We start from the raw sequence: 12,717 nt of genomic DNA, 5'->3' as shown, positions 1-12,717 counted from the left end.
TTCCTGTTTTTAAAACCCCCGAAAAGTGACATGACAGCAATTTTATGCTAGAATGTATCCTTAAACACTTTGCTCAAACATATTCCATCAAACACGTTGGGATGGTCACCAAACTACCTAAAGTTCTTTTCGTATGAGTAAATATATCATGTTAAAGTGAACACAAAGGATGCCACTAGTAAATGATTATGCCCTAGCGATGGTTTCAGTCACTAGGGCATGCCCATTACCTTAAAGACCAGGACCTCTACTCTTGTGCATTAACTTTATGCCTAAATCTGTGTAAATTTCATTGAAATCCCTGAATTGTTTATCTAGCTAAAAAAAAAAGTTTCAGACAAATTAACATGAGGTAAACATGATTACCAGAAACCATATTTGGTGCCGGTATGGTGGTTTGGTGGTAAATGGAGGTGGGGGGGGGGGGGGGGGGGGAGTAGAAAAACTGTCCAGATAATCACTGGTGTTTAAAATACAAGAAAAACACTTGTGTGTGAGTTTTATTCTATAGATATTTTATAGAACTGATTAATGTCAAACAACAATTTCAATCAAGAAGAAGAATATATGTTCCAAAATACAATCGGTTAAACTAGCAAGAAGTTAATATGATCGGAAAAAAATTTACCAAACGTAAATCTGTTAATGCAGTTTGTTCATTTTTACAAAAATAGCACTCTTTGACAAAATAAGGTAGAATTAAACCTTTTTAACTAAAAGGGTTTAGCCCTATATCTCATAGATGGTGACTTGACTTTGATGGAAAATTTAACAAAGTTAAGATGTGGTGGCCTTTTTGCAAAAAGGTCTTTGCCCTACGAAGTTTTTTTTAACTTTGCCTGATGAAATAGTTGGTCAGCATTTTGTTACAAGAATGTGTAAAACAGTCATGAAATACAACTTTGTAGCAGCACGCATAAAAACTAACTATTCATATCGAGCAAAACATGTTCTAATGCATAAAAAATTTGGGACATTTTCTAAAATAAACTGCAAAACAGTTCCCTTATAAAAAAAAATTCCGACTTACTACCTAAATTTTTTGAGCATGTTACGGAAACAAAGAATTTTTATTTGAGACCTAACTTTGTTAAAGCTGATAGAATAACTGTTTCCGAAATTAAGCAGAGTTTTGTAAACAGAGCACGGTTTGGCCAATCCACACTCGTCTTCGAAAAAACTATATCATAGACGTCTTAACTCCTAAATGGACTGGTCAATCATTCAATTTGGGCAGTACCACTTAAAAATTTTAAAAGGGGTGTTCCTGAAAATTTACCTGACTGAAAAGGAAAAGTGCAGACCAGGGCCTGTATGAATGTGCAGGGGATCTTGGTCTGCACTGGTCGCAAAGGGAGAATCGTAGCCCCCGTGGGCTAAAGGTTAATTCAATTTTTAAAGCAAACCCGATCTGAGCTGAAAATTCAACATTGCCAAAAAATTTTTTGTTATGTAGCGAAACCCGTTTTTTTGTGTTATAACATCGCAGAACCCCGGGGATTGGTTTTGGGCCCAGCCCGTTAGGGTAAGGGTACCAACGTATCAAAAGGATTTGCAAATGTTAAAACCCAAAAAGAAAGCGCCCAAGCTATTCTAGCATAAAAGGTAAAAAATGATAAATGGATACAATGTCTTCAACGTCATTAATTTTTCAAGAAAGCGCCCGGAAAGTCTTTTTTTTTTTTTAGTGAGTATTTTTTTTTTGAATTCCGTTTTTGGGCCCCCAAAACGTTTACACTTTGCCCGGAACCGGCATATAAAAAAGGGGTTATAACAGCACGCAAGCGGGGAGAATCTTGTTTAAAACACGTTTTCTTCCTGTTTTTAAAAACCCCGAAAAGTGACAAGAACAGCAATTTTTTGTTTTGAAAGGTATCCTTAACACTTTGCTCAAAATATTCCCATCAAACACGTTAGGGCACCAATACTTAAGTCTTTTCGCTTGAGCTAAATTATCCTGTTTTTAGCGAACACCCCAAGGGTGCCACTGTAAAAGATTAATGCCCCAGCCCTGGTTTAGCACTAGGGGGGCCCCCGCCCATTACCCCAAGGGAAAAGACCCCTATTTTTGCATTACACCCCTTTATGCCAACTCTGTGTAAATTTTATGAAATCCCTTGAAATTTTTTATTGGCTAAAACGTTTCAGAAAAAAAAACAGAGGAAAAACATGTTAGAAACACCATTTTGGTGCGGTATGGGGGGGTAGAAAAACTTTTTCACAGAATTAACGGTGTTTTAAAAAACAAGAAAACCCTTGTGTGTTTTTTTTTTTCTATAGTACTTTTTTGAAAGATTTTAAAGTCAAAAAACAATAAAAAAACGAAGAAATTATGTATCCAAAAAAACAATCGGTTTTAAAAAGCAAGAAGTTAAAAATTTGTCGATAAAAAAAATTTCCAAACGTAATTGTTTTTGAGTTTGTTTCATTTTACAAAAAAAAAGATTCTTTTAAAAAATAAGGTATGGTAAACCTTTTTTGCTAAAAGGTCAGCCCCATAAAACAATTTGACCTGACCTTGACTTTGATGGAATATTTAACAAAGTAAGATGTGGTAGGCCTTTTTAGCAAAAAGGTCTGCCCTACAATAGTTTTTTCTTTAACTTATTCCTGATGAAATAGTTGGAGCCATTTTGATTACCACAGAATGTAGTAAAACAGTCAGAAATACAACTTTGAATAGGCTACAGATAAAACATATATATCATACGCAGCAAAACATGTAATGCATAAAAAATGGACAAATCTAAATAAACATGCAAGAACAGTACTTAAACCACTGTATGACTAAATTTTACCTGGTTTTGTTTGCAACTTTATCATGAATGACAAATTTAGATAAACTTCTGTCATAAAAATTTTCTTTCCAGGCAGACTTTTACGTCACAAGAAACCTCAATGTCCGCAATTGTTTCCACCCCCCACCAAAAAAAATCGTGCCTATGCCATGGAAGTTTTTTTTTTCTACTGTTTTATGTAAAAAGTGTCAAAAAACACTCAAATGCGATAATTTTCCCACATGGTATTTTTCACTTTTGTAACTGTTTTTTAACAGGAACGAAAAAAAGAAAAACAAATATGAAAAGTTAATAAGTATGAAATGACAAAAAGCTGTACCTTAGTTCCATACTGCATTGTCTACACATTAACAGTCACTTACTAGAATAAACTAACATTTCTATTATGTATCCTTACTTTCCTAGTTCAAATCATGCGCTGTAATTTTGTTACTCAGCACTGTTTTTATTGCTCATCCGGAGTTCTAGAATCAAGCGGTCAAAACTAGACAAGAAAGACAACAACAACAACATCAACAATAGAAATTTTGTAACACGCATAGTTATCAAAAACCATGAAAGTTATACAGATGTAGATGAACACAGCTAAACACGTATCAACAGTTTTTCTTTAACATAAATCAAGCAGTTAACTCGTATTTTCAACAGACTACCAGAAAAAAAATTCAACAAAATAATAATGCTTTTCTATACGTTTGGTACTTTATAACCAACTGAAGGAATATCATACAATTACAGGTGGCTAGAATTTTGAAAAGAATACTCTTTACTGGCAATCCTAGCAAAAATTTGCGTTTCAGCAATTTTCTTACCAAAGTTCTTTTATATGATGAAAAAACTAATCGTTCATTTATAGTAAACTCTGACCTTGAGCCAAGTTGATATAGTTTCAAAACTTAAGATCTAACATGAAAAATGTGACTGACTTCAGTATACAAATCAAATACACAACCAAACAAACATAGAAACTGTTTAATTGCACAGATGTATGTGTTAATCACAAAACAAAAGCTGAACCAAAGAAAAACTGGGAAATGCAAGTAAATCAAGAATTTATCTTAATACAACTCACAGCTAAAAAACATGGAACTTCGAAATGAAAGAAAAAGCTGTATCGTTCTCAATTTTACTTCCAAGCACACTAAGATGATTATACCAAGTATATTATAAATATATTTTCTATATTTTCTATCATATGGCGTCCAAATGTGACAAAATTTAATGTAAATTATGCTTAAGAAACTATGTTACATCTTGTAAGTATTTTGTTTCATTCCAGACACAAAGCTTTTATGAAAGTCTATCTTAAACAAGAACTCAAAATGCATGTTCTTAAGAGTTTCTCTGGCATGTTAAACCTGGTAAACATTTCTGTTGATTGGAATTTCATGAATTCTTAGGCTTTAAAAATCAACCCCAGCACATTTTCACGTTTGTATGATTTTGTGTCATGCAAAAACGTACATCCATTTTTTATTATTGTGTCTGTAGAGAATATCTGTCAAACCTAGACAAGCGAACAATAGTGCTATTTATACAGACCTATAGCATATAATACTGAAGAACTACCGGTACACTATATGCATTCTAAATATAGTTATTTCAGTTCCAATAAAGAAAAAAAAAAGTAGTCCAGATTCTTGTGCAAATTTTAACATGGTGAGCAAAATCAACTTAACTAAATCTTTAGCTTTCAGTGCACTTTAAACATACCATAACCTTTCTCTGTGAATCAGGACAAATAAATGTTAATAAATGAAAAGCATAGAAAAACGTTGTTTTTTTGATTAATTAAAATCCTACTTGGAAATATAAACCTACATGTAAGGTAGGTAAAAAGCAAAAAATAAATATATATCCATAAATATGATTAAATCGGTGAGCGTTAACTATCTGACATGAGTTACTAATTTTTTTTTTATTTCCATCACCTTACAGTTATCAAAGATTCTACATTCTACAAAAATACAAATATCCTTCCCATAATGCCAGAGATATTTTCTCAATAATCAGATTGGTTAATGTTCATAGACCGGTTTTTCATGCTTTCTAGTTTTCTTTTTTTTCCACTAGACTGGTTTACACAACTTCGTATTCCTTCTTGATAGCTCTTGCCAAGCAGCAGGCAAACAGGATTCCAACGAGCTGCAAAACAAAACAAATTATTGTTCAGACCTTCTCATTTAGCAAAGTCAGAGCCTATCAACATTTCGAAATGATATAATTCGATACAATTTTCTGAAATATAGACAAAAGTAAAAGAATTATGTTGACTGTCGCCTGAAATAAGCTTATTTTTAGTCAATACCAGAAACCCATATCGACAACTCCCTTTGTTAGTATTTTTTAGATGGAGGAGTTACGGTTTGAACTCATATTTACTCACTGCCATGACCAGACATGCAGTATGTTCTATAACTCTTCTATAACTTTTTCATGTACCAATGCCCCTTTTTTGACTTGGCACTTTCTGCTAAAGTTTTTATATGCAAGCTTGTATCTCATTCAACATGGTAAGAGGGGAACTTTATATTGCTCATACTCATGTTTAAACAAAATTGTTGCCCCTTATTTTACTTTTTGTATATGCCATTGTATTCATTCATTTATATTTTTTGTGACAAGGCTTTTAGAACAGTCGAGCGTTATCGTCTTCCGGCAGCTGTTTTTGAAAATTTTCACTACTTCTGTTACTTAATGATCAACCTGGTACGTGTATATTTAAGTAAGCAACTCTTTACTTATTTCACATTTACCAGAAATAACGTTTATTATGATAAACATCTCATACTATAAAATTAAGCATGCAAAAGAATTTTATCACATTATTTTGACAGACAGTATATTTCACAAGGCTTTACTACATAATACCTTACAGCAAGATAACATCTACCATATCTAAAAGTAAAAGTGAGTTAATAAAGCTGTTACCAGTCATAACTAGTGCGAGTGGTTTCTTTACATATTTTGATAAAAATTAGTATAAACTGGAGATACAAAAATAAAACTATTAATAATTAAAATGGGATAAATTATATAAAAGGTTTATTGTAGTGCATTGTATATATATTTACAAATAGTGTTCATTGTTTAAATACCCGATCAACTTATACAAAGTATGAAACTTGAGTAATCAGGTATCAGGGTTTCCACTGGGCACAATTTTTTTCCCGCCACTTAAATTTTTTAAAGAACAAGAGCTGTCTCCATAGGATGACACATGCCCCCGATGGCACTTTGAATGAATAGTTATGGCCGATGTTAGAGTTTAGGACCTTTGACCTACGGACCTGGGTCTTGCGCGCGACACGTCGTCTTACTGTGGTACACATTCATGCCCAGTAATTTTAAAATCAATGCATGAATGACAAAGATATGGACCGGACACCGCCATCAATGCACTATCATGAAATATGACTTTTATCGTCTAAGTGTGACCTTGACCTTTGAGCTACGGACCTGGGTCTTGCGCATGACACGTCGTCTTACTGTGGTACACATTCATGCCAAGTTATTTGAAAATCCATCCATGGATGACAAAGATATGGACCGGACACGAATGCACTATCATGAAAAATGACCTTTAACGTCTAAGTTTGACCTTGACCTTTGAGCTACGGACCTGGGTCTTGCGCGTGACACGTCGTCTTACTGTGGTACACATTCATGCCAAGTTATTTGAAAATCCATCCATCGATGACAAAGATATGGACCGGACAGGAAAATTGCAGACAGACTGACAGACCGACGGACCGACAGACGGTTCAAAAACTATATGCCTCCCTTCGGGGGCATAAAAAGGTGCGTGCGGCAGAGGATCAATAATGTTGAAAAAATTAGAATTAATATAATATCACTCAATTAGTTCAGTTTTTTAAATTTATTTTCTACATTCCACAAATAACTCAACAAGCAAATGCATACACATTAACATTGATTTATCATGTAAAGATAAGTAGTCAGTTCAAAATTATATACCATTTTTTTTCAATCTCTTTTTCACTTCATACTTTAACTATGCCATAGTCTATGCAATTTGCTCTTGAACCAGTCTATCCTTATATCACATTGAGTGAGATATAGGTTTTAATCTTAATTTTCAACCATTTTCAAAACAAATCTATAAAACTGTCTCTAAATGGTCATTTTTCATTACTAAGATACTTCTAAAACATGAACATTTAGCTCTTTAATTTCTAACTTTTTATTTCAAAATTTATATAAGGTCATTTATCCAAAACAGCGTGTTTTATTTTATTTTATGACTTTTGAAAAGCTTTTCAAAAAGACTTAAATTTCATTATATATGTATCTAAATTTCTTTAAGGTTTCATACATAAAATGTATAGCGAAAATACCACCTAAAGGTGCAAGTAGCTCTTTATTTTGATGCCCTTGAATGGGGCCGTGTATCAATGCTATACTTTGGGCACGTAAAAGAAACAAACAAACTGCTTTAGTTCATTTGTATCTCAATTCTTCGACTGAAATTTTACAAACGCACTGAAATACGCGACTGAAATTTACGAGCAAGTAGATTTATTTAACAGTAATATTTTACGATCGCACAAATTTATCTATAATATCTTCGACTTTTCCTTATTATCGATTACTTTGGTGAATTGGCTTGAACTTGCGTTTAGTATCAAGAAAATGGGTGGGACTTTAGACGAAGCGCTCAGCAAATATTTCCTTTCATTTGCTTTCGTAATAGTAGGCGGGTCTGAATTTGGTGAATCAGATTGACTGATAATCGTTCTTGTGTGTAAGGACACTCTCGTGACTCCACGAAGTTTTAAATTATGCCCAGAGGTGTAATTTGGTATCGACAGGGTGTATTGTCTGCGTTGGTGTATTGTCTTCGTGTATTGCTAAATATCCGCTATATATTGAAGGACAATCATCTAAGAAACAAAAATATGCAATAAAAAGTCATAGGTCACCGGTACTGAAAAAGAATTATCTGCCCTTGAAAGTGGCATTTTCCCCAAAGTGTAGGCCTTTAAGTAAGAAACTTGGTATATAATTACCTGGATAAAGGCAAATGCAATTCCTACAGCTCCAACGTAATACACATGATCCTCTACCCAGTTTGTAAATGTATCCAGGCATCCCTTCGTATAGTAAGTTGCTGTATTGTTATACGTGCATCCTGCAGAGGGCGTTACACAACAAGAATCTGGAAGGTCATTTCTTTCCCAATCACTTGCACTGTGGATACCGCAGCACTTGAATTCCTTCTGTAACTTGTCCCAAACAGTGGCATTCTTCTTAATGTTGTCCTTCATGTATTTTTCGACAGTTTTTTCTACCTATTTTTAAACAGATTTTATAATCAAATATTCTAAATTCATAAAAGGCAATTCCTCAAATCGGGAGTCTTTTTTGCCCCAAAATTGCAGAACCTGGAAAAAACTACATTCAGGGCCCTCCCTGTGTGTATGTTGGAGGGGGAGGGGTGGTGGGGATGACACAGAACATGAAATTCTGTAAACTTTGATTCCCAATATGGCTGCACATTTTCTCACCCCTAGAGATTTGACATCCAGAAATTTGAGGAAGTATTCACTACAGTCAGGGAGAGTATCATTGCATAGAACTTTGTTATAACATAGTAGAGAAAGTGCTAATGAGCCCTGAGCTGGCAGAGCATCAGAATTGTTAGAGTACCGGTCTGGCTGCTAATTTCTTCAACCCAGTGACAAATATAACATATCTGACCTAATTCTTTTGACCAGTGATACCTGTACCACACATCTTTTTATCTTTCTGTTCACATTTAACTGATTATAATTTGACAGTATGTCAGTTATGTAACAATGCTCAGTTAATCTGTCCAGTTTTCCTGGATTCTGTACTAGTAATAACTTATAAATAGTCTCCACTTATGCACTGACAACTTCCCCACATGTTTGCCAGAGGAAAACAAATGATTTCAGACACATTGTCTTTTATCAAATCATCATGGAGAACATACATAGCGCAACACCTCACCTGAGCATAGATCTGGCAACCTCTCGATCCAGCCTGGAGTTCTGTCCTCTGAGTTCATTAGTTAGGCAAGACAAATCGGTACTTCCCTAATATTTACGATAAGACCGCTTAGCTCAGTAGGAAGAGCGCAGATCTACTGATCGTGGGGTTCTGAGTTTGATCCCCAGGTGAAACATACATTCTCCACGACGATTTGATATAAAACCTTGTGTCTGAAATCATTTGTCCTCCACCTCAGTTACTTGCATAGAACAGGTTTGTACTGGTTCAGAATCTGGGAAAACTGGTTACATGTAGGTTAACTACCCGTCTTTACATAACTGAAATACTGTCGAAAAAGGGAGTAAAACCCAAAACAAACAAACAAACAAATCATTATTTCACTATAATCTAATATTATAGATATTACATACCTGGCCTTTAAGGACGAAGCCAGCAATTCCTCCGGCAATTTCCATTATGAAGATAATTATCAACAGACCAGCAAACTGAAATAAAAAGAATATAAATTCTATTTCGTGATGTGAAAAGTACAAGAACAGATTAAGTAATCACATGCAGTTGAAACTCATTATCTCTAACTTGTGTATCTCAAAATTCCGGCTATCTCGAAGACATTTAAAATTTTCAAGTCCCCCAAAACAAAATGCACAAAATATAACTTCTAAGTCTCGAAGTAAAATGCTCAATCTCTTGAAATTCAAGATACAGAGTTTCCACTGTATTATTATTATCTATTACACGGCTCCTTACTTAAATCACCAGTCCATAGTTCGCGCTACTGACCAGTCAATAGTTCAACACTAATTTTTTTTTGAATATCTTGCAGTAAAAACTTGCGCAAAAAAAAATAAAAAATATTTTATTTTTGCTGCCATGTAATAAAACACTTAAAGAATGTCTAGTCAGTCAGCAGACAAAATTATTGACCTTGGGACATCAGGAAGCACTGACCAAGTTGGTGAGATCCATCATATGTCATTTAAAGCTTTTTCTAACTAAACCCACCCCTGGAAAGGTGACAAGCGAAACCATCAAAACAAATTTTAGAGAGGACCTTGCCAGGATGCTTCAGACCAAGTCTGGTGTAATTCTAACCAGTTTCACAGGTGATGTAAATTATGGATGAAGCACGTCTTGTCTCTTGAAACCTTTTACATTATATAACTTATAAGAAAAAAATCTTTTATTTTATTAAAACTTACAATAAGGACACATGTCCTGTTTTCCTTGTATGCTCCACAGCATCCGAAGAACGCAATGAAGAAGATTATCACGCCCACTGCTATAAGTAACGCAGCTGCCGAACTAAACGAGCCTTCGATAAGGTCAAAATAGTCTTTCAGGGCAATCTGTACATAGGCTCCAACTGCAATCAGTGCTATTGCAACAATCTGAAAAATATCAAATCAACACATTATTAACATTAACTTCAACATCTAATTGCAGAATTACATGGAAATCAACCTTACTTATGGAATGGAGAAGCAAAATCACTATAATTTTCTGCTTCATTCAGAAGGCCCAGAGCATATAAATACACTGAATAATTATAAGAAATATGCCATAATTATTCAGTGCAAAATCTTAAACAAGAGGGCCATGAAGGCCCTGTATCGCTCACCTGACCTATTGACCTAAAGATCATCAAGATCAACATTCTGACCAAGTTTCATTAAGATATGGTCATAAATGTAGCCTCTAAAGTGTTAAAGTTCTAGCTTTTCCTTTGATTTGACCCGGTGACCTAGTTTTGGCCCCCACATGACCCAGATTCGAACTTGACCTAAAGATCATCAAGATTAACATTCTGATTAAGTTTCATGAAGATACAGTCATAAATCTGGCCTCTAGAGTCTTCACAAGCTTTTCCTTTGATTTGACCTAGTGACCTAGTTTTTTAACACACCTGACCCAGATTTAAACTTGACCTATAGATCATCAAGATTAACATTCTGACCAAGTTTCATTAAGATATGGTCATAAATGTGGCCTCTCAAGTGTTAACTAACTATTCCTTTTATTTGACCCCCGTGACCTAGTTTTTGACCCGACATGACCCAGATTCGAACTTGACCTAAAGACCATCAAGTTTAACATTCTGACTAAGTTTCATGAAGATATAGTCATAAATGTGGCCTCTAGAGTGTTAACAAGCTTTTCCTTTGATATGACCTAGTGACCTAGTTTTTGACTCCATCTGACCCAGGTTTAAACTTGACCTAAAGATCATCAAGATTAACATTCTGACCAAGTTTCATTAAGATATAGTCATAAACGTGGCCTCTACAGTGTTAATTAGCTTTTCCTTTGATTTGACCCGGTGACCTAGTTTTTGACCCGACATGACCCAGATTCAAAATTGCCCTAAAGATCATCAAGTTTAACATTCTGACTAAGTTTCATGAAGATATAGTCATAAATGTGGCCTCTAGAGTGTTAACAAGCTTTTCCTTTGATATGACCTAGTGACCTAGTTTTTGACCCCACCTAACCCAGATTTGAACATGAGCTATAGATCATCAAGATTTGACCAAGTTTCATTAAGGTATGGTCATAAATGTGGCCTCTAGTGTAAACTAGCTTTTCATTTGATTTGGCTTGGTGACCTAGTTTTTTATCCTACATGACCCAGATTCAATCTGGACCTTAAGATCATCAATATTAACAATCTGACCAAGTTTCATGAAGATACAGTCATAAATGCAGCTTCTACAGTGTTAACAAGCTTTTCCTTTGATTTGACCTGGTGATCTAGTTTATGAACCCAGATAACCAAATATCGAACTTGTCCAAGATTTTATTAAGGGTAACATTCTGACAAAGTTTCATTAAGATTGGGCCAAAAATGTGACCTCTAGAGTGTTAACAAGCTTTTTCTTTGATTTGACCTGGTGACCTAGTTTTTGACCCCAGATGACCCAATATCGAACTCGTCCAAGATTTTATTGAGGGTAACATCCTGACCAAGTTTCATTAAGATTGGGCCAAAATTGTGACCTCTAGAGTGTTAACAAGCTTTTCCTTTGATTTGACCTGATGACCTAGTTTTTGACCCCAGATGACCCAATATCGAACTCGTCCAAGATTTTATTGAGGGTAACATTCTGACCAAGTTTCATTAAGATTGGGCCAAAAATGTGACCTCTAGAGTGTTAACAAGCTTTTTCTTTGATTTGACCTGATGACCTAGTTTTTGATCCCAGATGACCCAATATCGAACTCGTCCAAGATTTTATTGAGGGTAACATTCTGACCAAGTTTCATTAAGATTGGGTCAAAAATGTGACCTCTAGAGTGTTAACAGTCAAATTGTTGACGACGGACGGACGCCGGACGCCGGACACAGGGTGATCACTAAAGCTCACCTTTGAACACTTTGTGCTCAGGTGAGCTAAAAATTCACTTTAATTTCTAACATTCAGATTTTTCCACTTTTGAAGCTTCCGTAAGTGAAAATCTTAATTCCCATTTAGGAAGCTGGGTGAGATACATATTTACCCTGTATAAACCTGTTTGAATGCCAGTACACACTTACATGTACCCTGCTAAATTTCTAAAATGAACTTGTCCATCATTCAATTTGGACAGTACCATTAACTGTTAAATGGGGTGCTTACAAAAAAGATACTGACTGAATGACGAACAGTGCAGATCATGATCAGACTGCATGGATGTGCAGGCTGATCATCATCTACACTGGTTGCAAAAGGCAGAAACAATTGTGTCCAGCGTGATAAAGGTTAAAATCATATTTATATATAACAGTGTAATTATATAGGACTAATTATAAGGCACAAGTTTTCAGAATTAAGGCCCCTTGTCGCTTGAAAATTATATTTACTGTTATATTTTGTTAGGGTTCACATCAAAGCTTATATTTATGCAATTATGAGCAGTATGTTATTGAAATAAGTTGAAATTA

At 34.8% G+C, this 12,717-nt stretch overlaps 1 protein-coding gene across 1 annotated transcript; it reads right to left on the bottom strand.

The window, feature by feature from the left end:
* Positions 1 to 2,757: 2,757 nt before the first annotated feature.
* On the bottom strand, positions 2,758 to 10,201 carry LOC128550653 (CD63 antigen-like; the record flags this gene model as incomplete). Its single annotated transcript, XM_053530108.1, has 4 exons — positions 2,758 to 4,943; positions 7,829 to 8,110; positions 9,206 to 9,280; positions 9,998 to 10,201. Coding segments are annotated over 4 exons (627 nt in total), but the record flags the coding sequence as incomplete, so codon positions are not given.
* Positions 10,202 to 12,717: the final 2,516 nt, after the last annotated feature.

The sequence above is a fragment of the Mercenaria mercenaria genome, chromosome 18, assembly GCF_021730395.1.
Source record: "Mercenaria mercenaria strain notata chromosome 18, MADL_Memer_1, whole genome shotgun sequence".
Classification (NCBI taxonomy): Eukaryota; Metazoa; Mollusca; class Bivalvia; order Venerida; family Veneridae; genus Mercenaria; species Mercenaria mercenaria.
The sequence above is the reverse complement of the archived record's forward strand: the minus strand, read 5'-3'. Positions and strand labels throughout refer to the sequence as shown.